Source organism: Amaranthus tricolor, chromosome 6, assembly GCF_026212465.1.
Source record: "Amaranthus tricolor cultivar Red isolate AtriRed21 chromosome 6, ASM2621246v1, whole genome shotgun sequence".
Classification (NCBI taxonomy): domain Eukaryota; kingdom Viridiplantae; phylum Streptophyta; class Magnoliopsida; order Caryophyllales; family Amaranthaceae; genus Amaranthus; species Amaranthus tricolor.
In genome coordinates this window covers 17,470,660-17,496,686 of record NC_080052.1, presented here as the reverse complement: position 1 = coordinate 17,496,686, position 26,027 = coordinate 17,470,660, and the positions used below count along the sequence as shown (strand labels likewise).

The window sequence follows — 26,027 nt, the reverse complement described above, 5'->3', positions numbered from 1 at the left end:
ATATATATATATATATATATATATATATATATATATATATATATATATATATATATACATATACATATATATATATATATATATATATATATATATATATATATATATATATATATATATATATTTATATATCTAAACAATTATATCAATATGACTAAAATTCAATTTTTTTTATTCGTATTTTAAAAATGATTATTAGAGACATTTTTTTACAAAACTTAATAGTTGAAGTCAAATAAGTTTAATTTAAACCTTAAAACTTTTAAAAAAAAGAACAAATACAATTGAAAAGCAGCTATCTAAAGCATGTTAATGCGTATTTGTAGGCTCACACGATCCTACGATCAGATTTTACCGATTTTGATCCTACCTCTTCAACGATTCTATATGGAATTCCTATCTAACAACCTTGGTCTAGAAACATGTTTTTGGTTTAAATTGTAACTTTCATGTCTACTTCTATGATTAGTGAGTAGATTAGTTTCTAGAGTAGAGACTTTGATCCCAATTTAAAATATGAACTGATAAATTGCTTAAGGACTTTTGATTAAAATTGATCTAAATGTACATTAGATTAAATAACTTAAAACAAAAGTTTGATACTAGGAGTATTTTAGGTCTAAAGTATACAACTAGAAGGAAAAAAGTTAGAAAATTGAATTTTTAAGGTTGTAATTCAATAATTAATCAAAAGAACGACGTTTAAGTTAAACTAGAGTCACACTTTAATTATAAGGCATGTTGAAAATGCCTCCGATTGCAAATGAGTCTTATTGAAAATATGAGAGAAAGGTTTGGACCTGTTAAAACAATCCGACAGGCGTGATCCAGATCATATAATATTTGGTCAAATATCGTGTCAACTATGGGTTGGATTGTTATCAATTTGACTCGATCCAACTGATCTCAAAATTCTTTTGTGAATCGAGTTCACAAAGATTTAAAAAATTATTTTTTATTAATTATTATCAAAATCACTGATAATCAGAACACATTCTTATCCATCACTATCCCTACTCAAATCCCAAATTACCTTGAGATCAATATTTCGTTCATTCATTCATTCATTTTAGCATCACAAACCACCAAAAGAATCAAAGAACCTCGGTTCACTTAAATCAACAACTTCCTTTTCCTTTATTCTATCCTTCATCTCAATTCTCAAGCCTTTACTTGTTACAAAGTGGCAACACACAGCTCACACAACTGCTGACATGAGCTAATAAAAACACTCCTTAGTCTCTATCCCTTCTACTCTCTTCTTTCCTTCATTGATTGTCGCACCGTTTCCGGTTTCCAATCATCAAACTTTAACCAAGAATCAACACAAACAAAAAAAAAAAAGTTCTTTTGCATTTGGGTTTTGTTAAATTGATATAAATTATCAAAAAGGTTAAGAGAATGGTACGAATTTTACCAATGGCATCCACTATGAGACCTTCTCTTAGTTGTTTCAGATTTTCTTTGAATACCCGTTTTGGGGTTGTTTCTCCCTCGTCTATCAAGCCCTTATCTTCTCTTCATTTGGGTAATGGTATGTGAATTTCATAATTCATTTTCGAAAGTTTTGATTTTTATCGTTTTTTATTGGCATTTGTCGTATTAATTGATTTGGGTTTCCTTCGAATTGCGAATTTGAGTTATGGGTCGTTACATAATGTTTAAGTAATTGAAGATTTTGGAATTATACCTCTTACTAATTGGTCTTCTAGCTGTTATTTGAAAGCTTGAATGGTCTATCTAACCCACCTCATTCTTTTGTAATTAATTCTTTGACCTATTAAAGTTGGAAGCTTTTGCATCTTACACACAGAAATGAACAAAGGAATTTGCCTTTTACTATATAGTTCAATTACATTGATTTCCTATATGATCTATGTTTAGTGGTGGCACTTTGACAATTAAATAACATGACAAAAATGTGTTGTTTTAGCAATAATCTTTGTAATGGGATTTATTAATTGAATATTTGACAAGCTAGCCTTGTGTAAGATATTGAAATATGAAAGGAAAGATTTAAGCTCTCAAAAGAATGCAATTAATTTGTTATTTACAATAGCTTCTATAATGGTTTTGGAGCTCAGGTGTATATTGAAAGGAATAATTATCATCTAAGAATAATGAGTTAGCATGGTGTGTTCAAAATCCATTTGTTGAGATGAGAATGGTTTTTGATCCTTGTTGCATAGATATTGAAATAGTCCATTGACTTTAGTGATTTATACCTGAGAAACTTAAAATCTAATGAGAAATTTGTTGTCAAATGGGATTATGTCATATTAATTTCAATTTGTACTTTCAAATTGTGAACTTTTATTGAATTTTAGGATTGAGGGCTTGGCATTCTGTTGAGTATTTAAATGTAGATATCAATGGTCAATTTTGCCTATTCGAGATCATGTATAACAAGTGTAATGAACTTTATGGGATGAAGGGGGTAGTTATTAGTCTACGATATCTCAGTTACATTGTTGGTTTTTTTCCAGCTGTTCCTCAGTTGCATTCTTTCGGTTTAAGAGCTTCTAGATTGCTGAGGGAAGGCAATAGCTTGTCGGTAAATGCATCTGGAAATGCTGCGCAAGCCAGCACTAGCGCGGTTGAAGAAAATGTCTTGAAATGGGTGAAGAAGGACAATCGAAGAATGCTCCATGTTGTTTACCGTGTTGGAGATCTTGATAGGACAATAAAGTACTTATATGATCCTTTATGATACAGTTTGATAATCTGTGAATACTTATATTTTGCATGAGTGACGGATATTGATGATTTTCAGATTCTACACAGAGTGTCTAGGAATGAAGTTGTTGAGAAAACGTGACATACCAGAGGAAAAATACACTAATGCCTTCCTTGGATACGGGCCAGAGGATTCACATTTTGTTATAGAGTTGACTTACAGTAAGCCATATTGATCCTTATCAGATGTGTTACCTATTGCAAGATAGTAACTAACTGTTGTTATATGGAAATGTAATACATAATCCAAACTAGTTTATAATCATGTTTTGTTCTTATGATGTTGTTAGATTATGGAGTTGACAAATATGATATTGGAACTGGTTTCGGACATTTTGGCATTGCAGTGGAAGATGTAAGATTCTGTTCTTATCTTTTGATGGTATTAAGTATAATTTATAAGCTTCAATATTCAGAGCAGTTTTGCTTTTGATCCATGTGAAGTTTTTGATCTCTTATGTTTCTTTCTTTTTTATCTTAATGTAATTAAAGTATTTTGAAATAGTTACATATAAGTAGTGCTGCAGTTTCAATTTGCAATTAGTTGCATCAATGGTTTTTTATAACTAAAGTTCTGATTTTAATTGGAGTTTATATTAGCTTGGTTGATCATTGTTTGAAGGAAGAAATTCTTGGTTCAAATCTTGTTTTCTTTCTATTATAATAATGAGGCATGTGGGACTCAGGTCCGACAATTCTAAGATGAATCGGGCATTGGGTTTAGGCATGTGTTTTACTCTGTTTTGGATCATTCAGTATGCGTTTAATTTCTTTGAATATGTAAGTTGGCATACATATCTTTGTCATATTCTTACTTCAGTCACCACTTAGCCCCTAGCCCCTAGCCCCTAGCCCCATTCAATCATCAATGTCTCAAAGTTGTATTCAAAGCCCACAACATGAAAAGAATCCAAATTTATTTGTAACATTTGACCCTATCTCTTAAATATTTGGGATATGTGAATTCTTGATCTGATGTAGATGTTATACCAGCTCCTAGTGTAAACTTTTAACCACTGCAACCTTCAATAGTCAACACAATTTGAAGAAGTTGTTCAATGATTGTCTAAAACTTATGTTTTGGTATTCCATTTGGTTTTGTATTTATGATTGATGTGGATTCCATGATGTCAGATCGCAATAATTAGAAGTGAAGACAATAAATAATTTATAGAAGTATATTTAAATTGTCTATACTATTAATGAAGGTGGTCTCTTGTTAAGTTGGATCATAGTGCAAAATGCGGTTATAGACATGGTCATACAGTTGTCGTACCGCCAAATATTGGCCCAGTCGAACCCGCCTAGAATGTTGTTTCTTACACTGCACGTCTGATAAATTTGAAAACTTTTACAATGTAGCCCATACAATACGACGTGGACTTGTGTTTACATTGTGAGTTGGATTAATATTATGAAGGCAAAGCAGAATAGTGCTTCTTGCAACTTAGTTTGGGTGCAGTATATGTGTAATTTGATGCCAATAGATTTGAAAAGGAATTATCATTATGAAGCTGGCTTCAATATTTTTTATATTATTGAACAAAGCCAATAGATTTGATATTAAAGTTTCTTTTAAACATCAAGAATCCAAAATATATCCTGAAATCTTTCAGACTTATGCTAATGCCAAAATATTAACCCAATGATAAGTTGACTAATGACTGACATCCCTTAAGTTACCCCAAAAAATTTGAAAGTTGGATGGTATGAATAGCACTTTGAAATAATAAATGTTATCTCTATATGGGTAAAGTGCTTAAAAGATCCTGGAATCATGCAATCACCTCTCATGTCTAAAACATCTATTGAGTTGTAAACATGTGACTTACGATTGACACTGAGATAAAAAAAAAACTTGGTCTCAAAATTGCATGATATTGCCCACGTGATCAAAGAAAAGACAGAAATATTCTGCATTTTCTTATATAGCTTATAAAATGGCAATATTATCATACATAGGTACTTAAAAGTGATTTTTTATCTGAGAAGATCTCCTTGCGAATCTCTGGCTGACTAATTTATATTTACCTATTTCTGTGTAATTTTTTCTTGCTTCTATGTGTTGCTGGAATTATATTATTTGTCTGTCTTTGTGCAGGTGGCCAAGACTGTGGAGCTTATAAAGGCTAAAGGTGGAACAGTAACTCGGGAAGCTGGACCTGTAAAGGGCGGCAAAACTGTAATTGCTTTCATTGAAGATCCTGATGGTTACAAGTTTGAACTCATTGAAAGGGGGTCTACACCTGAGCCTTTGTGCCAAGTGATGCTGCGAGTTGGTGATCTTGATCGATCCATTGATTTCTACAAGAAGGTAAAAGTTGCTAGTATTTACTCGACGCAAGATATTATCATATAGAACTAAGTAGCACATTTTTTTTAGGCTTATGGCATGGAGCTTTTGCGGACGCGGGATAATCCACAGTATAAGGTAACATATTGCATTTAATATGTTTATGTCAGTAAAAAAGTTCATAGCTCTGTTTGCTATGGCCTAAGCCCTAAAGTCTAAGGCAGACAGGCAGTTTTGTGTTCTGTGTGTAATGAGAAATAACTTCATATGATTCGATATTGCTTCTTGCTTCAGTTAATCTTATATACTCTGTGAAACTCATATGTGCTGATCCAAGATGTTGCAATTGTTCTGCCAGAACTTCGTTTTATACTAGAGGTTATTTGGTTGATCCACATATATAATTGTACATTCTATTTATGTCTCAGGATTTTTGTACTGCGAATATTTTGTCGCATCAGTGGCTTAAGACTAGAATTTTTATTTTGGATGTAATGATGTAAAGTTGATCTCACACAAATTGCTTCTTCAAAAAATATGTTGGATGCCTCTTCTTGTTCTGTTGAGCAGATTAAAGGGAACTGGTGCAGGACGTTTGTGTTTAACTTGGTTTTCTTATTGTAGAATATGATTCTGTATTCCTCATCCATTGAAGGGGCCTCATGTGTCATGTAGTGCAGCTTGCATTGTATCCACTTTTGCATTGTAAAAATGTCTAGCATGTCATATTGCTGAATCTGGTTATGCAAGATATGAACTTGCCTACTATGGTTTTGCACTGTGCTGCAACTTGCTTTAATGGGAAGTAACTTCCTTTAAAGAACCCATAGGTAGGACTTGATAATCCCATTGAAAGTGCTTCTAGAACGTAACTGTGGATGGTCTAGTTTCGTGGAAGATTAAATCTACTATTTTTCTTCTCGTAATCTATTTATCTCGGGACTGGGATTAGGGGTGTCAAACTTCCTCACCCCCAATTATAGAAGGCCAAGGTGGTATGAACAACTACTAGGCTATGTGAATGACTTTTTACTTTCAACTAGGTGAAGCTCTGAAGTATTAATTCAAATATATCCCAAGCAAAACGATACCTCTGCATCACTGTCCAGTGTCCACACTGCAGCATTTTCTGTCGGTCCATAGAAAGGAACACTTGAGTACGAAAGGGAAGTTACTCTTATAAAATGGTGACTATCACATAAATTAATCAATTCTGTCATAAACTATCAATATGTTATCTGGAGTGTTGCATTCATCTCCCCTTTTCTCTATGTGACTAACATCGAGGAATTATCAAAACTTAACCTTGAGATACGATGGTTATTTTTTAAATACTTTAGATTCATTCATCTCCAGTTTTTTTTTTGTTTTTGTTTTTTTTTCGCCACATTAGTTGTTTAGCAGACTTTCCGCATGGACTTATGCTTGTAAATCTATACCTACTCATGATTTTGTGTGCTCTAGAACTCTTCTTGCATATCCTTTTCAATCTCAATGGAGCATAGCATGTTACTTTTGATAGAGATTTGCTAGATAATTTTGTCCATACAATTAGCTTGTTTCATACTGATTGGGTTCCAGGCTTATTGAAGTGTTGTAATTTTTTTGTTGAATCTGATAGTCTCACTGTTTTAACTTCTAACAACTTAAGCTATAAGACTTGGAAGGAGGGTATATGTGAGACTTTCTTTTTGCTTTTTTAAAAAAAACTATTTTTGCTTAAGATGTGAGGCGTGATAAAATTTGTTAGCCCTTTGGGCCTGTTGTAAATTTGTCTATTTTCTATTTCAGTATACAATAGCAATGTTGGGCTATGGTCCCGAGGATAAAAATGCTGTCATGGAGTTGACTTACAACTACAGTGTTACTGAATATGAGAAAGGAAATGCTTATGCTCAGGTATGAGTTGTTTGTTGTTTACTCATGAACTGTATGCTTTGCTGCTCATGATGTATCAAATTTTCACATGTAATTGTTCTCCTAAAGGTATTTAGTGTTTTCACATGTGATCAAGGTGTGCCCTTAAAACTAAAGAGCTAGTTTTATCGAACGACCATTAGACCAACGCTACTATATGGATCATAATATTGGGCTTTTAGATAGAATCGTAGTAGGAAGATGTGAGTAACGGTACTCCAAATGCTTTGATGGGTGAGTGGGCGTACCTTGATGGATAGAATTTGAAACAAAGATATGATAATGGGTTATTAGTTGCAAATATTGAGGAAGATGAAAGGGAATCATATAAGATAGAGTAGCATGTGCAAAGTCGGGGTACTAGCAAACCAGTAAGGGAAGAGAGAAACTTGGAGCTCAAAGGATTTAAAAAGAGGGTGAGGAAGACCGAAGATGACTTTGAGGGCAGGAGTGGAAAAAGATTTGAAGGAATTAGACTTACAGATTGAGATGATAGAAAATCAGAATGAATTCAAAAGGAGTCATGTATACGACCATTGAAACTGATATTTTGATTCAGACCCAATCTTTTTGGATTAAGGTTAAGGCATTTTGTTGCTATTTTTGTGTGGCCTTGAGAGTTGATATTTCAGTCCTTTTATCTCTTCTAACCCCTGCTCCCTTTTTTGTGGTGAGTGACCTTTCAAGTAGGTTAGTAGAATTATGTGTTTGCCTTTTGAGGTACAACATTAAACTTCTCATACTATGTGTTGGACTGTGTTCTCAAAGCTGTAGCTTTCCATTTGATGTGTGCTCTTCTAGATGCATAGAATGTTCTAGAAATATGACAACTTGAAGAAAATCCTGTCTGTTGTACCCAAATTTCCTCCCATTGGGCTCGGATTATTTTGTTATTCCCAAAGGAAATCTGAACATGGTCAATGGTGAAAACTCTGATATTATTCTCTTGTCGTTCTTGCTTAATTTTTAGGGAAATTTATTTTCTTTTGCTTCTATTATCAATCGAGTCACTGGGTAACCTTTACCCCTGATGCTGCAGATTGCAATTGGCACAGATGATGTTTATAAAACTGCAGAAGCAATTAAACTTTGTGGAGGAAAGATTACACGGGAGGCTGGACCTTTGCCTGGTATCAACACCAAGATAACAGCCTGTCTTGATCCTGATGGTTGGAAAACGGTATGTTACTCAGACATTGGCTATCTAGACATCATGTACACTTCTTATTTATTTGAAGTTGCTACCAAAGGTCAATTGGAAACAACCTCTTCAATATCACTAACAAGCATATAATAAGGGTAAGGATGCCATCCGACCCCCCCAAACCCCACCCTAGGTGGGAGCCACTCAATGGCGTTGGGTCAATGAAATGTTGCTGTATACTTGGTGGTTTTAAGAGCATTAATGTTCTCCATGATCGAGTCCCTTGGCAATCATAAACCTAACCTAATTTGTGATAAGAAATATCACTTTATGCACATATAGACGGGAAGCAACTTGACGAATAATGGAAAGAGGAGAAGAAAAATAAAATAAATGGAACTTTCTGAAAAATTGGTTTAGGATTCCCAAAAAAACACAAAGGGAAAACGTGAATTAACTGAATAAAAAACAAGTTAGAGTAAATTTGTTAACAAACCTGAAGTATAGTGACTGTTTTGTGAGAAAAACTAGTGAAGGTGATTACAGCTAGATGACTAGATGTATAGGTTATAATCTAAAGAAGAGGTTTCTTTTGGTCTGCTATAGTCTCTGAACTGAAATACGTCTGAAACAAGGAAAAGAAATCTTTATAAAGTTTCGAGGGTACTAGGATGAACTTTGTATTCAACATTCTATTTGTGAATGTGTAATCTGCTTTTCTGTTTTCATTTTCTCAAGTACATCCACCTGTAGTTCATTCTAAAACGATGTCATTCTCCTTCTGGGCTTTGCACCTTGGTTCATCTTTAAAAGTAAGAATCATATCTTTTAAACACTAGTTTCAATGGAACTAGGATGAACTGTTTTGTAAACTTGATGTTTCATTCTTGTGTGGTATTGTATCCTGTAGTGGTTTTTTTGTCTTGAAAGAAACCCTATTTGGTACAATCGCACGGTGCTTGTCCAGTGGTCGTGTCATTTTGCAAGTAACAACAACATTTTATTACCTTAATGTCCTGAATGGCTCTCCACATAGAAGTGGTTTGGGGGTTGGATGTACGTAACCTTACTCGATTGACCCTTGGTAAAAACATCATTTGTTACCTTTACATAATCAAGAAGTGCTCGTGATTTAATAAGTCATTATTATTATACTCGATCATAATCCAAAATCTAAGAACTATAAATCTTTAGCCCTTTCAAGAATAAACCATTTCCAGCAACAAGGGGCTAAAAAGTTAAGTATATACCTTAATACTCTGAAAACTGCAAACTTTGGACACTTTTTGACTTGTGCAGATTTGGGTTGGGGAATGAAAATTCCCGTACCATTCACCCGCTCCGTGCTCGTGCTTGATCTAAATACTTATTTATCTTGCCTACGAAACTAGAAAGAACAAACTAGTAAATAGTGATTTAAAACCCAAGCGCACAATTTCCTTTCAAGTTTGGACATAAATGAGAGGAACAGATCATTATTTCTTTTCTCCTCACGGAGTGTTGATCTATTATTGTCTAGTAACGCTAATACAAGTGCAGTCATTGTTTTCGATAGCCCTCTCGACCATAAGCATTGAGCAATCATCCCAAATAAATCTACCCTTGTAACTTGGAAATGTACACCTCTTAGATTGATGGTTCATCACTCTGGAATACTCTTGCTATCTATTTGCCTTGCTAGTTTGTATTTCTATGGAGTTGTAATGAGCTTGTATTAAAATTCAGCTTGCTGTTATAGCCCTTGGCTCATGAAAACTGATCTGGCAACATAATTATTGTGCAGGTATTTGTTGATAACATTGATTTCCTGAAAGAGTTGGAATGATACTCATGCTGCCCAAATGTCTAAACTTACATTACATTGCTGTAGATTATTCCTCTAGTTTTTTTTTCTTTTGCCCTTCCACAGAACGATTCTTCATCGAAACATCTTGCATAAATGATTACATCTAAAGCCCTTCAATTTCTTCATTCGGTTTGTAGATAAAACTTCAATTTTCATAATCCAAGTGACCTTAAAATTGGTCATGTCCCTAATGTTTCAATGCTTCTAGCAATTTAAAGGCATTAGCCTCTTTTAGGTACCGTGTCGTGCCACATGAGTGATGCTCCCTCATTCCCATTGAGTTTGACATACATAGAAAAAACTATTGTGAGAGTTTTTAGAAATCAGTGTGATAAATTCAAAGGGACGAAGAGAGTATTATTTAGCGATATCGATAAAATATTCCTTCATGGTTAATTTTCAGACAATTTTCGTTTGAGTTGTTGATTTGATTTTGCTATATTTTATTTTTGGAAGTAGTTTTATATTCTCAACTAAATTTATCTAAAAACACATTATCTCTCTTCATCTTATGTGGTTAATGGTCATCAATGATCTTTGGGAGTAGTGCCTTTGTGGTTTGGTAGAAACGCATTGTTCAAGGTAGGGGTGTATGTTCGGTGTTTGGTTTGGATTCAATATAAATCCAAATCAAATTAAATTAAATTTGATTTTGATTTTTCAGTTCAAATTTCATCATATTTTTTATAATCCAGTTTTAACAAAAATGATTTATAAAATGTCAATTCAAATTGAACTAATTTAACCGAATTCGACCAAATTGCACATAATTAACCGATTTACACCGAATGTTGCACCGAAACTATTAGTTTGCGTCGAATTTCTGAAATTTGTAGCAATATAATTGTACTACATAAGAATTGTACTAAAAATTCCAACTAAACTCTTAATTATTTCCCAATTCTTATACACTACACCATAAGTTTTAGATCAAGCCACACAAAACTCTAAATAAAACATTTGTCATTTTTCAACTTCATCAACATAGTTGTACAAAGGGATTAAAGTTTGTTAATTTCCTGTTTCAACACTTCCATGTTTGATCTATAATTGATCACAAGGAAGTACCACTAGGTTATATTTTTATTTAATTTTTTATTTGTTCTTAACTCCTTAGAAGTGCATTCGAGAGTCTTACTTAAAATTTGATGTTTATTTTTTCAGTTTAAAAACTCAAAATCAATTCCAAACCAAACACTAAAATAATATCAAATTTCAATCCTAATTGAATCGAACAAAAAAATAATAATCAAACCGAATTGCTTATTCAATTTGATTTGATTTGGTGTTTGGTTTTTTACCAAATTACTTAAAATAAGAAGTGCACTTTAAGAGCATTTTTTTTCTTATTATTATTGTTTATTATTTTTATGTTTTTCATATTATTTATTTGTATTAATTTAATTGTTGATTAATATTTTTCTTGAAATTAATTACTCGTTTTAGTTAATCAATTATTTAGTTATCTGAGTGTTAATTTTAATGTTATTCATGTTATTTTTAATTGTTTATTTATAACCTTAGTTCAAAGATCGACATTAAGTCCTTTAATTTTTACGGTCATTATGAAAGAGATTTGTAAGTCGATCTTAGAGACTGTATCGTGATATATGTTATTTGTTCATGATATCGTGTTGGTAGCAGAAACTAAGGAGGAAGTTAATAATAACTTGGAAAAGTGGAAAGCAATTCTAGAAGGTAGAAGGTTGCGCGTAAGTCACGAAGACAGAATATTTGGTATGCGACTTTAGTGGGATATCGTCGATAGGGGAGCAACATATGACCATTGTTGAAGAAGTTGTTGCAAGTACAACCAAATTCACGTATTTTGGATCTATTATTCGGGGTCATCGGGAGATTAATGGAGATTTTACACATCAAATACAAGCAGGTTGGCTCAAGTGGCGAGCAACCACCGGAGTATTATGTGATAGGAAGTTTTCATGTAGGTTAAAAGATAAATTTTACCTATTTGCAATCAGGCATGCTTTGCTTTATGGGACAAAATATTGGCCTATAAAGAAAACTATATTTGAACATAAGATGTAAGTTACAAAAATTTGTATGCTAAGGTGGATGTGCAGTAACACAATGATGGATTGAATCAGGAACATGAGTTTAGAGAGAGACTAGGGGTGGCCTTGCCCCTATTTCTATAAAGATGCATGAAAATAGATTAAGATGGTTTAGACATGTGAAGAGCAAAAATTTTGTCGCCCTCGTGAGGAGGATTGAAAGCATCATAATGGAGTGTATGTGAAGTCGAGAAAAACTTAGGAGAATGTAGGAGGAACACATAAAAAATGACTTGCATGACCTACTTCTCTCTGATGACTTGACCAGGAATAGGGGTAGTTGGAGACGCCTTATCTATGTCTTCGACTATTGATACTCTTTCGCTTATCAATTGGTATTCTTGTTTTTGCCTTTGCCTTTTTACATTTTAATTTTTTTCTTTGTTTTTTACTTAACTTTTTTCATCTATTTATATGTACTTTATTTATTTTTAATTTTATGATTAAGGGCCAAGCTTGTATAGTAAGATATTAGTTGGCGGATTTAATTTCTCTAAGTCCTTTTCGTTGTAGGAATTTATCAATTTTGAGGACCTTTCTCGAACCAGGGTACTCTTTGACAGCATCATCTTTTATGGGTATGGGTTGCTGCCTTACTTTCCTCCCCAAATTCTGATCATAGTTTTCCATGGATGGGATACATTGGATATGATGATGATTTATATATCTTATTTAATGTTTGTGTTTTACTCGTTATTGTAGTTGGTGTTTTTTTTGATGCTATTGTTGCTACTGGATTGTTGTTGTTATTAATGATGTAATTGTTGTTGATGTTGCTATTGTTATTGATGATTCAAAAATTATGGGTTGATCTAAAGACTAAGATTTTTTTTTAGGACATATAATTCTAACCATCTCAACTAATGAGTATGTTTTGAGTTATTCGAAAGAAAAAATGAAAGAAATTCATGCAATGAATATGTTAATTAGTTTGTTAATTTATATGAAATTTTTTTATTGAATAGTCATAATAAAATTTTAATTCTTAAAAGATTATTTGTATAATTGATCTATTTTTACTGACAAAAAATAATTTTTACTAATTCAATTTTTTTACTAAGTAAATATATTTTTTTTGAGTAAACATATCAATTTATGATTTACTAAATAAAGGCTAAATTAGTGTTCAAACATTGTATCAAACTCCTATGAGTAAACGTATGATATAACGATACACAAACACTAGTCATGGCATGTTACAAATAAACATTCTTTATTATAAATATCATTGTAAAATTATTCCATATAAGATTTTGGTTATCATTTGTAAATATTAAAGTTAGCATAATAATTAATTAGACGAATATTTTAATGTTAATCTTAAATATTAATACATTATTTAAGAGTTTTCAAATATAATATTATTTTTAGTTGACAATTATTTTTAATTTTGATTTTTTTCGGTATCGTAAATAAGCTATAATTAATAGTTTTAGTCATTTAAATCAACCAAAGTCAAAATTACCAAAAATAACTTTTACTTTAAAAAGAAAAGTATTATTAATAAATCAAAGTTTTAAGAATTTACTTTTTCTTACTATTATTATTTCATACTCAATTACCTGAACATATTGTTGTTGATGATATAATTTTATTATTGACATTATAATTGTTGACCATTGATTGTATTTGTCATTTTTCTAAATAGATAATATTGATTTGAATTCAGAATGAAATAATTTTTTACCCCATCTATAATCACTATTTTACATATTAGAAAAGCCAATATTAAATTCAAACAAATAATTAACAAATATGCATTTGATAGAGTTTCAATATATAATCAGTATTTTACAGATTAGAAAAGTCAATATTAAATTCAATTTAAAGTTAACAGAATGTGTATTTGATAGAGTATTTATTATGGAATATTTTCTTTGGCAGGAAAACTCTCTTGTATCATTGACACGTGTCAGATTCTCTTATTGTATTAGTAAATAGTATGATGATATGATTTCATTAAATTTGCTTTATTTTTTTTTAATCTGCTCCATTAATTTTACCCTATATTTATTTCAGTAGGTATCTCTTTGAGAGACGGCTCTCAAAGCCCAACCAATTCATTAAAACACCTACTTTGTGCACACATTTCACAAAACACCTACTATAATTTTTAGTAGGTATTTTGAATGCTGAAGTAGACATATAAACACGTACGGCACATAACATAAACTCCTACACCAAATAACCTAAACACCTACAACACATAGCATAAACTCTTATAGCATATAATATAAATGCATACAACAATTAACCTAAACACCAACAACACACATGACAAAAATACCTACAATACATAACCTAAACCCTTACAACAAAGAACCTAAACACCTACAGCACATAACCTAAACCCTTACAACAAATAACCTAAGCACCACACTTACAGCACATAACACCTACTTTACAACTTCAATATGTTTAAAATATCTACTTGACATATTTAAACCCCTACTTAACGTATTCTAAATGCCTACTTAAGGTATCTTAAAACCCTACTGAGTAACCATACAGTTACATTACATTTTCCGTTTTTATTTATTCAGAAAATCTAATGGGCCACCCCAATTGAGTTCGTCTCTTTAAAACGGTCTCAACAATTTGTGTTTTTATTTTAAGTCATAACTAACATTTTTTCTATAATTCTCATTCATACATTTAATTTATCAGATGGTCTTGGATGAGACAAGCTTATAATGAGACCGTTAATTTGGGCCGGCCCGCGCGTTTAAGAACCTGAACATTTTTTTTTTCATTTTCTGGACATTTTTCAATTTTGATTTTAAATGTATCAATTTTGACCTTAATAAATATCCAAAAAATTAAAATGTTGTCACACGCGTGAATTGGGCCAACCCAAATTGATGAGACCGTCTCGTCTAGATTTTTGTATTAATTTATTTATTCTTTCATTTTCCACCCATTTGTTTCTATTCCTCGTAACATACCCTTTATCCATTTTTAAAAATTTTCCCCATTGCTTCATGAGACAGAAAGGAGCTGTACGAAGCCATAAACCCTTGAGATCTCCCTCCAAAAGACCAAAACCCTAATTATCTTCACCATTGAAACTAACGAAGTAAAAATGGACTCAATAAAAAAAACAGAGCATGAAAACCTTAATATCAATAATAAGGATGTTGTAAAGAACAAGAAGAAGAAAAAAGAGGTCGCTCCTTTCGGAAATTACAGGAATTACTATGGCTATCGTGTATGTTATCTCCATTCTCTCTTTTTTATTTGCCCTCCTTTGTTTTCGGGGGGAAATTGTGAAGATTTCTAAATAATTGATTTGAAAACTTATACCCAGATGATAATATTTTTCTTGGTAGATAGAAGTTTTTCTTTTTCTTAGAGCTGGGTTGTTGATGAATGTTTGCATAAAAGGTGGGAGATCTTGGTGTTTATCATATGAGAATGCTGTATTTTGAATTGGGATGTGTTTGCCTTTTTATACGAACTTAGGATTTTGCTATCTGTGTATGAAGTTTTTCTTTGTATAATAATAATAATTTTATAAAGAATTAATTTTTTCTAAAAGAAGAGGTTTTCCCTCTATGATTACGTTATTTGCTGAGTTATTCTTGGTGATATTGTTATTTTTTCAAGGAATTAGAATATATTTTGAATTGGAGGCAAACAAGCAATAGAAACTGAGAGGAAAACTTAAAAGAACAAGGACAATGGTTGTGGTATCTTAGGATACCATTCCAATCATCAAATGTATTTCATTGAGTAATATGCACAATTACATAAAAGATACAACACATACAAGCACTCACTATGTGTTAGCTCACTCAACATCAAACGCCATCAATGATATTTGCTAACGTACATGGAGTACAAGTACTCTCAATCTCTCTCGAGCTCTCTTGTGTTTGCACTCTTTGAAATGTGCATGGGCACTTAAATGTAGCTTCAGAAATCTCAAAACATGAGCTATTCTCAGTTTCTCATCAATAACATTGGAAAAGCTTTAACAAGTTTCTCTCTCAATGGTGGCCCTTTCTTCTCACTCTAACTCTGAAGAGTTTCTTTTGGAGATTGATGTTTATCGGCAAGCTTCACTTGCTTCACCACACTTTGAATTCGTTCCTTGAGTTCCCCAAAACTCAAAAACACATGGCTTAAAAATAAAATTTTGATGCCTTGTCAAGCACCCCCTTAACTTGTTCCAAGCCTAAACAAGGGTCCACTAGTAGCTCTTTTTCATGCTCATCCCCACGACTTTTGGCAGTTCGGTGTTTGGTCACTTTTGGGATCCTAAACATATTTTTTGCTAAATTAGTTGGTCTTCCAAGCACATGATTCTTTAATCTACTACCAGAAACCTCTTCAAATGCTCGCTCGGGTAGCCTTCACAACCCTCTTCTTTTCACCATTGCCTTGCTCTCCCAAGCACTGGCCCATACAACCCCTATTCTCTACTTGGTTCTAGTGATTCATAACACTTGAAGCCTTGAAGTAACAAAATTACTTGAGCCATGTTTGTATTGGGGGTTATCCTACAAATATGATAGTATGAAAAATATAAAGAAAAAGGGAAGTTATCACCTTAGGGGTGTACTGTGAAGGGGGGAAAATTTTTTGCCCTTCATCATGCTAGGGTGAATATGTCATGGAAGAACATGAGGGAAAACCGACAATTAAGTATGCCTATTTAAGAAGAAAGAATGATTAGAATAATGTTGTATATTACTTAGTATAGCCGGTTGTTTTGTTATATTGATGAGTTGGGTATTTTTTAGAATAATCTTCCTTAGAATACCTATATAAGGGGAAAGGGAGGCATTTGTAGGTTACGCTTGTAATAAGAATTGGTGTAAGCAATTGGAGTAATAGAGCCACTTGGAAGAGCTCTAGGGAGTAATCCACTCTCTAATACAAGCATTCTATCATTTATTTCTCTTCTCTTATTTCTTTTTTCTTGCAAAATGGCCGATTTTCCATTTTTCGTCACATCAAAAACATAAACCCTTCGATTCACGATCTTGCATACATGGCTCTGTCGACGGTTTCTTCATAAGTACACACAAGTGGCAGCCTCTTTGATTCATCAATTGAAAAAGGATTGTTTTGGTTGGTCAGGAGCTCAAGCTGTTGATGCTCTTAGCTATTCTAGATTTTTCTTTACAGTTTGTGGTTAAGGTGGATGCCCCGTGGAAGGGATTAGGTGCAGTTCTTTCACAAAATAAGCACCCTATTTCTTATTTCAGTAAACCATCTATGATAAAGAGTTGATGGCGATAATTTTAGCAATCTAGAAATGGCGACATTCTTTAATCAAACGACATTTTATGTTCGGACATATCAAAAAAGCTTGCGATTCATTCTTGATCAAAGGGAGATAAGAGGTCAATATCAGAAATGGGCAACAAAGCTAATGGGGCATGACTGAGATTTAATTCAGGCTAGGGATCACCAATAACGCGACAAATGCTTTTTCAAGACATCCGACACTTACTGAGGTACTTTTGCAGTCCTTGGTAATAAGTAGTTGGGTTGATTGGGAGTTTCTACGGGAGGAGGGGAATAAGGATGCTACCTTGGGCAGAATTAGAAAGGACATAATAGAATAAGGGGGCGAGATTGCGGTATACACTGCGTCATGACCATCTTTTGTACAAAGGCCACATGGCTATTCCTCGTACCTCGACGGTGATAGATAAATTATTGCATGAATATCACACGACTGCTAGTGGTGGGCATAATGGCTATTATAAAACATATCTCTGTTTAGCTGAGGATTGGTTTTGGGAAGGAATACGGAAATCGCTCACGCAATTTGTGCGGCAGTGCATCATTTGTCAGCAACAAAAGCGTCTCATAAACAACTGGCGTGTGTTTTACAACCATTGCCAATATCGGAACACATTTGGGAAGATCTCACCATGGATTTTGTAGAAGCCTTGCCAAGATCGGGAGGGTATGATACGGTTTTGGTGGAGGCTGATCGGCTGTCCAAGTATGTTCATTTTCTTGGTCTTAAACATCCTTTCACAAGACAGTCAATGGCATCATTGTTCATACGCAAAATTGTACGCCTTCACGAATTTCCATCATTGATTGTTTCAGATAGGGACAAAATCTTGATGAATACTTTTTGGTCCGAGTTGTTCCGTTTGCAAGGCACAACCCTATTACGAAGTACAGCTCTGCGTATGTCCATTAGGATGCCTCCCTTTACTGCTCTCTATAGCCAATCTCCTCCCTCTTTTGTGCGTTTGGGTTATAATGCCACTCGTTGACAGCCTTGAACAATGGCTCAAAGAGCGGGATGCAATTTTGCATGATTTACGTTTTTATTTGCTGCGTGCCCAACATTGAATGAAAAAATGGGCAAACAAGAAGAGAACGGATATTTTTGAAGTTGCAAAAATGGGCAAAATCTTGGTGTTTTTGAAGTTCCAACCTTATTAGCAACAATCGTTAGCTCGCAGACCATGTGATAAATTGGTTGCACAGTTCTATGGACCATTCTAAGTGATTGAAAATGTGGGAGCCATAGATTACAAATTGCAGCTGCCAGACATAAGCAAATTCATCTGGTCTTTCATGTCTCGCAACTCAAGCTTTAGGAGTAATCTACTCTCTAATACAAGCATTATATCTTTTAATTCTCTTCTCTATTAATTTTTCTATAACTGATCTGCTTCTGTCTTACCTCATTGAACAACAGTAGCACACGGTTCTGGAAAGAAGATACGCCACAAAAAAATATTTACCCCCCCAAATAAAGGTATTAATTCCTCCATTCAACTTTCTCCATCACGTTACAATCATTTCTAACCCTTAACAACAATAATATTCTCTTATTCTATCCTCTAATAGCTTAGTTTTCATAGTTTAACTTTTATTTTTCCCGTAAATATTTATTTTCAATACAAGCAAAACCTTAATGTAATTCAAATAAGGATGTCTAGTTATTTCAAGCGTGATTTCCATACTTGTATGTATAATATTATTACTAGATGAGTTTGGAGAATTTTAGCTTAATAGTATATAGAATTTGTATGTTTTATTATTTGGCTATTGGATGCTACATTGAATTGATAAACATTAATATCGGTATAGCTCATTGCTATGATTTCCAAATGAAGACATTATTCAATGCTATGACTTTGGAAAGTTTCATTTTAGTTCCATTTTTTTTATTTAACGACTAGAAATGCAAATTTATTTTACCAAAAAAATGAGTAAAAAAGTTAAGAAAAGAAAATAACTAAAAAAATAAGACAAGGAAAGAATAGAAAAGAAAAGAAGGGCTTATGGTATTATATATGGTTTTGGGCTTGAGAAAAAAACATTTGGGAATGAACTTTCGGAAACCTTAATTTCGAAATTCAAAAACGAAGGTTTCAATACAATATTTGGTGGGAAGTTTTCAGTTTCGAGTAACTATGGTTATTGTTGTTTTAAGATTTCTTAGTTGAGATTTAATGATGAATCAGGTTGGTCACAACGTTGAGGAAGATCCTCGTTTTAAAGTATTCAAAGAGGAATGGTTTGAAGGCAAAGATTGTCTTGACATTGGATGTAACAGTGGATTGATAACCATTAATATTGGTATATCTCAATGCATTTAGGTTTTCAGTTTCATGTGAATATTTTCTCTTTAGATTTCTGTAAATGTCAATTTGTTTTGCAGCGAAGAAATTTGGTTGTAGGACCATCCTTGGCATTGATATTGATCATAGTAAGTCTCTTATGATTCCAATTTGGTTATCTCACCTATTTATGATTCTTACTTTTAATTGTCGCATTATTCTCTGGTAAGTGGTAAGTATACGTATAAACTAGGTTTAAAGAACACATGATGATAATATGTATATTACACTTTCACTTGTAGATCTTAGCACAAGAAAACTTTGCTTGCATCTTTTGACGACAATTCATATTTCTACAAGTGTGGAGGCATGTATTGACATGTTGACTTTAAACACATAATTTGGTTGGTAGACAAGGTACTTTTGTGTTCTCTTAACTTGTTCACGGACTATTATGTATTGTCATCTATTCCTTTTGTCCCTCTCATTTAGCAACATTTTTCGTTTTGGGTTGTCTCTTTCATCTTGGGATATCTTTTGGGACAAAATTAACATAACACATATTACTAAAAATTCATCACATATATACTTTTTTAACTTCCAAAATTTACTTGATTCTTTTGTATTGATGGTACCCTTCTCTTCATTAAAACTATTTCCTTGTTTTTATCAAACTCATTTACCCATTTTTATGATTTCAAACAACAATAATCATCACTTAATCAAATCAATAATTATTCTTAATTGGAATTTTACCACTCATTATTACTTTTCTCAGTTCCTTCCCATATTCTAAATAAGAAGAACAAAAAAGATCAGAGGGAGTATTTCTTTAGGGATTGTTAAATTTTTGAAATTCAAAAATTTTGAAATTTCTCCCCTCTTGAAAAGACCATAACTTTTTCCCACTTTAATAAAATTTCTGGTTTTGTCCTGGTCTTTTCCTCAGTGTGTGATTCTAACTTTTCAGCTAACATGTAATTTGGATAGTTTGCTTGCTTTTCTCAAGCTTTGATCATTGATATTTTGCAACTTGACTATCATTTTGTACCTTTTATAGTGTTCAAGCTAAATGATTTATGTGATGGCATTCATAAAGCTCTCTAATGACTTGGCCATAATATTTATATACATTATCTTATAGAGTACTTGGACTTTGGTTTCATTTTCAACATGGTAAGTTTCCAATCGCTAGACTTAGTGATATGGATTTGGATTTTCAACTAGGTATGGTTATGCAAGACCCTATCAGACTCGCCCCTATTTTTAGGGTCTAGATCTGATTTTTTTGACCCAGTGAATTCAAGTTTGGTTTCGGGTCAAAAAACAAATGGCTCTAGGTTTAGGGTCTTCAGACTAGACCTGACCCAAACCCTTTTTTCATGACCCGTTAAAGATCTAGATCCGTTATAGATATGACCTATCACACAATCCAACGTCAATTTTAAATTCATTTAAAACCTATTTCTGTTTATTGGGATTCAATTTAGATTTATATATTACCTATAGACCTTTTTAAGTATTATTATTGAAACCTTTAAAATGTATAAAAATGCAAGTATGAATAATCAAATTAAGACTTATTCAAGACTCTAGACCCATCTAGGTCCAAGTTCGACCCAGACCCATCTAGGTTCGGGTCTGACCCTAAGGAACTGAGTCCGAGTATGTGTATTAAAAATAAATGGGTCCGAGATGTCTTGGTTTTGATTAAGAATTCAGCATGTGATTTTTTTTTTTTTTCCTAGGAAATGGATTGAATGTAAAAGGATAAAACCTAATGAACAATCACAAGACAAGCTTATTACACCATCTCTAGTCTAGATAATAAGTTAGGAGGGAACGTGAAGAAACAAAAGTGAAAGAGAGGGAAGGGGAAGGAATAACGAGTTAAGTCTCCCTTCTGTGTTCAAAAGAGAAGGGGAGGGAAGGTACAAAAAAATATCTATATATTTTGAATATTCCCCCTTTGAGGAGATTTTGTTACTAATAAAGTTAATAGACATAATCTTTTCAAATCTACACCTTCCCCCTCTCCGATTGCATCTTTTGAGTACCTCAAAGATTTTGGCATCTTGAATGAGTGCATGGCATAGTTGGTTGAATAATGCAATAATGGCAATGACTTAGTGATGCGATACCAGATTGATGCGGCTATTATAACTCCATGCATTGTTTAAAAGCATGAGGTATCCCTCAAAACAACCCAAAAATCGAACTAATATTTTTTGTGTTGTAAATTACAACACATAAAATATTAGTTCGATTATTTGGAAACCTTTACAACATGGTCGATGCCATGCGTTGCGACCTTATTTTTGCACTATGGGGCATGGTTGCTAGTTCTTCTCTTAATGCATTACCTTAGTAATTTTATGTATGACTATACTATTATCATAGCTGTCCATGGTAAGCATGTTTATATGTGATAATTTATGTCTATTTAAGACACTCAAAATCGTCCAAAGTAGTCATGTTTTTTTCCTTTTACACTCTTTTGTGGTTTATAGGACTTTAGGACTCATAATAGAACTAGAATTTGGATGAGATAAGTGCCCATTAGCCTTTGATTTGAATATTGTGACCTTGTGTTTGCATTGCTTACCTTTTTTAACGGGAGAAGGCCATATTTTAGGCTCAAAGTAAATCACATTAGTGTTGTACTACACGTTTTGGGAATGTGATGCTGGTACTTTAGATAAAATGAAGAGTTCAAAGTAACATAAATCTCATCCATCCTCTCTAGAAAGATATTTTCCCTCCCTTTTTCACTTTCCTTTTCACTTTCCTTTTATTTTGAATTTGCATATAATATATCAACACTTAGATATAGGCTTAACACTCAATAATAAAGGGAAGGCTTAGTTCTTTTCGAAAAAACATATCAAATTGATAGAAATTTCCGAAAAAATGATGCAATCTTTTCGTTCTACTGTTAATTTTTCCATTAAGAATATTTCTGTATATCCTCATGAATCGGACAATACTACGTAATTTCCTTTAATTGTATTAATTTTGTGTACTTTATTTATTGAATTAATAGGATTTCCATTTAACGAAGAAATGGATTTGGGAGAAAAATTTACATGACGCTAAGATTTTTTATCATTCTCATTCCCATTTTTCACGTCTTGCATGCATTACTTGGTAGCTGGCTGTGGCGTTGCTTCTCTTTTCATTTTGTGTATTTTGGTTCCCCCATTGTCTTATCTTAGTGCATTTGGGCCTAGTGGTTGGGTTAGTGGACAAATTTTAATTGTAATCCTTCGAAGTTTTCTTTTGAGGTCTTATTTAATGGTTTTTGGAGAAAAATACATGTGTTTTGTGGTGGTGATGGTATTAGTGAACAAGATTTACTGGATCTCCTTATATACTCTCTCAAAGTACCTAATGGCATGATCAATTTATAAGCATTAATTCATCAAGGTTTATCAATCGGACTAAATGAAAAAAGTCGACTGAAAATTCTTAAAATTTGAAATTTGCAAATTTTTTGTGTTTATAATATGTGTATCTTGCAGACCGGATTAATGATGCTTGGTGGTGCCTTAATAAAATTGCAAGAAAACAGAAGACAAAAGAGAAGGCTGGGAACACAAGTACTGTGGTCTCTGAGTCAAAGGTTGTTAAGGGTATGCATGTATTGGAATGTATTGAAACTTATTCCTCTAGTCCAAAAAATGACGAGACTGATACATCCTCTACAGAAAGGAATCTTGTTGACATTGTGTCTTTCCGGTGTGAAAATTTTGTAACTAGTTGGCAAGCACTTCCACTCAAACACTATGATACCATTGTTTGGTAAGTTATAAATACTATGCTCTAAGTATTATTCTAATTGTTTAGTGTAGTTTTGAAAAAACTTCATTGCTTATTTGATATGAGGTGTTGCTCTCCTCCCTCCAGTCTCATGAGTCATGAGCCCCGTTGAGTCTCATTCAATGTTGGTGGGGTACGAGTGAAAGTAGAAAAAACTACATTGGGTTTAGGGATAATCCCAAATTTGGAGTAGCTTATCATACAATTTGATTAATATTCCTCTTCTTATCTCTCCCTTGGAAAAACCACATCTATATGCTATTATTGTTACGTGCTATAGTTTTCCCTTCACTTTCCTTGAAGGTCAATGATAAATGATGTGGATAATGTGAGATGGATGTGACAAATGCATTAAAAATAATTAAACACACAAGAACAATGTAGAAAAAGGATTTTTATTACTGCTTCTATATTTTGTTTTGTCATGCTCTTGTAGAATTGATTAAATCTTTCATCGGATGGATTCGCAGTTTGAGTATGACAAAATGGGTTCACTTGAACTGGGGCGATGAAGGACTGATATCGTTATTTGCTAAATTTTGGAGACTTCTACATCCGGTATGTGTTTGTGCTTTGTATCCTAATGATTTCTGTCAAGTAAAAGTCTGAATTGGTGCTTGTTGTATTGACAAATGCTAAGTTGACACATAAATAACATTGCATGAAACTCTTTTTCGACAGGGTGGCTTTCTTATCTTGGAGCCTCAGCCGTGGGAGTCTTATTACAAGAATAGACTTACAACTGAGGTGGCTCATTTTTCTTTCTTATCATCCTTTTTAACAATTCATATATCATTGACGGCTAAACTCGCTTTTGTATGTTAAGTCAAAACGTTTTTTGTATTCTGAAATCCATTTTTGTTGGATCTTACTGTTTAACATGACTATCATTTACAGAGCACATATCACATAAACAATCTTCTTTTCAGTTCATGATATAGTCTTTAACATAGCACTCCTTAGTCATCCTTTACAAGTAAAATGTCTAAATCTATGTTGTAGTGTTGTTATCTTGCAATTTTTGGTAATATTTTTAGCTTTGATCATCTTCGGGAGCGACTTTATTATCTTGGTATGTAGTACCAAACATATCAGGTGTACCTACTCATGTTGGGTTATTAGTTATGACTATATACTATAGGCTTTCAAACTTTTTGAGTTATTCTTAAAACTTTTTTTTCATATCTTGGCAACTATTCTGTTACGCAGAGTGCTGTTACATTAACCTAACCACTTTTTTGTTGCAGACAACACAGATGAATTACAACTACATTGTATATACACCTGATTTGTTCCAGGAAATACTTCTTGACAAGGTATTCAACTAATTCTCAATTTGTGGTTCTGTTTCTAATAATTTCTCTTTTTTTTTTCTTATATAACCCACCAATACGTATACACTATGTTTGGATAACGTTATAGGAAGGAAAGTAAAAAGAGAGAAAGGGAACGGAAGGGAAGAGAATGTTGTGTATTACTTATGAATCTTTCCAATATTGGAAAGATTTGATTAGTAAAAATTTAAAGGGTTCGTCCCTACAATCCTCTTTCTTCTGTTTAGAGGTGTTCATTCGAGTCATTGGATTGATTTCGGATTAAGTGTTTGGGGTCGGTTCAAAATCGGGTTGTGTGCACAATTATTTTTACATAATTGTAAATCCATTTTTGTTGGGTCAAATCGGATTCAATTACAAGGTCGGGTGAATATCGAGTCATCGGGTTTATTTTTAACACCCTTACTTCTATTTCCTTCCCTTCCCTTCCTCTTTTGGTATACAACTGAAGGAAAATGGTATCTCTCAATTTCCTCTCCTTTCATTACCCAAACATAGCATTAGTGTCCATCCTCTCAATCAAGCATAAGATTTGTAGTTTTTGGTTTCGAATTTTAATGAACTATAATAAAATGATTTGTTAAAGAATATGTACGTTTTTTTACGTGGATAGCTGGTTGAACACAACTTCTTTGTTTTTACAAGAGTAAAAACTATGTGAATCCGACCCCTCCACAAGTGGAAGTCGCTTAATTTAGTGTGGAAATATTGATCGTTATGTTAAATGCTATAATAATTTTCTCCTCGACGTTGCAGATTGGATTCAGAACAGTGGAACAAGCAACTACAAGTGTATCAGGTGCAACATTGGGTTTCAATAGACCTGTTTTAGTTTTCCGTAAATGAAAAAAGCGAAAGGCAACGGTCAGACTAACTCTATGTTTTGGGGTTCATATCCTTGTAATTATATCGGCAGCCAACAACTACAAGGTTTTTGTTGGTGCCAAATTACAGATTATTTGCTGGTTATACACGATGTGTAAAAATTGTCCAATTCGTACTTGAAATATGATGTCAAAAATGGCATAACATAAGGCTTGTGCTTGTCCTTCAAGATTTCTTTTTAATTAGAGTCATTTATTACCCATTTGATGGAGTAACATTGATACCATTGAGAAGTGTTATAAAGATACGTTTATTGGGATTATACGGTAGGTTTAGATTTCTTTTTATTTACAAAACTCATCTTCATTTTTACCCATTTGAAGGAGTGACATTAATACCGCTGAGAAATTATAAAGTAAAACACGTTTTATTGGAATTATAGGGTAGGCTTAGGATTGAAAAAAGTTAGGTGAGAATTAAATTTATGATCTTAT

The 26,027-nt window shown here is 33.0% G+C and overlaps 3 protein-coding genes across 4 annotated transcripts; all 3 read left to right on the top strand.

Annotated features, from left to right (window-relative positions):
- The first annotated feature begins 1,023 nt into the window (after positions 1-1,023).
- Positions 1,024-10,122, top strand: LOC130815148 (probable lactoylglutathione lyase, chloroplastic). The gene is made up of 9 exons (XM_057681515.1): positions 1,024-1,534; positions 2,487-2,688; positions 2,774-2,898; positions 3,027-3,091; positions 4,838-5,050; positions 5,120-5,167; positions 6,821-6,928; positions 7,986-8,126; positions 9,874-10,122. Exons 1-9 carry the CDS (start codon positions 1,402-1,404, stop codon positions 9,913-9,915), a joined length of 1,077 nt encoding a protein of 358 aa, XP_057537498.1. The 5' UTR covers positions 1,024-1,401; the 3' UTR covers positions 9,916-10,122.
- A 1,424-nt stretch (positions 10,123-11,546) lies between these two features.
- LOC130815616 (uncharacterized) lies at positions 11,547-12,772 on the top strand. Its single transcript, XM_057682106.1, has 4 exons — positions 11,547-11,634; positions 11,705-11,981; positions 12,525-12,589; positions 12,714-12,772. Exons 1-4 carry the CDS (start codon positions 11,547-11,549, stop codon positions 12,770-12,772), a joined length of 489 nt encoding a protein of 162 aa, XP_057538089.1.
- Positions 12,773-14,946: 2,174 nt separating this feature from the next.
- Positions 14,947-25,853, top strand: LOC130815389 (probable RNA methyltransferase At5g51130). 2 transcript variants are annotated; one of them, XM_057681851.1, is made up of 9 exons: positions 14,947-15,219; positions 19,460-19,574; positions 19,657-19,704; positions 23,077-23,187; positions 23,263-23,356; positions 23,845-23,932; positions 24,056-24,121; positions 24,622-24,690; positions 25,465-25,853. In XM_057681851.1, exons 1-9 carry the CDS (start codon positions 15,094-15,096, stop codon positions 25,552-25,554), a joined length of 807 nt encoding a protein of 268 aa, XP_057537834.1. In that variant the 5' UTR covers positions 14,947-15,093; the 3' UTR covers positions 25,555-25,853. The 2 variants fall into 2 exon arrangements, with proteins under 2 accessions (XP_057537834.1, XP_057537833.1); XM_057681850.1 differs by having other exon boundaries at positions 23,077-23,356.
- The last annotated feature ends 174 nt before the right edge of the window (positions 25,854-26,027 follow it).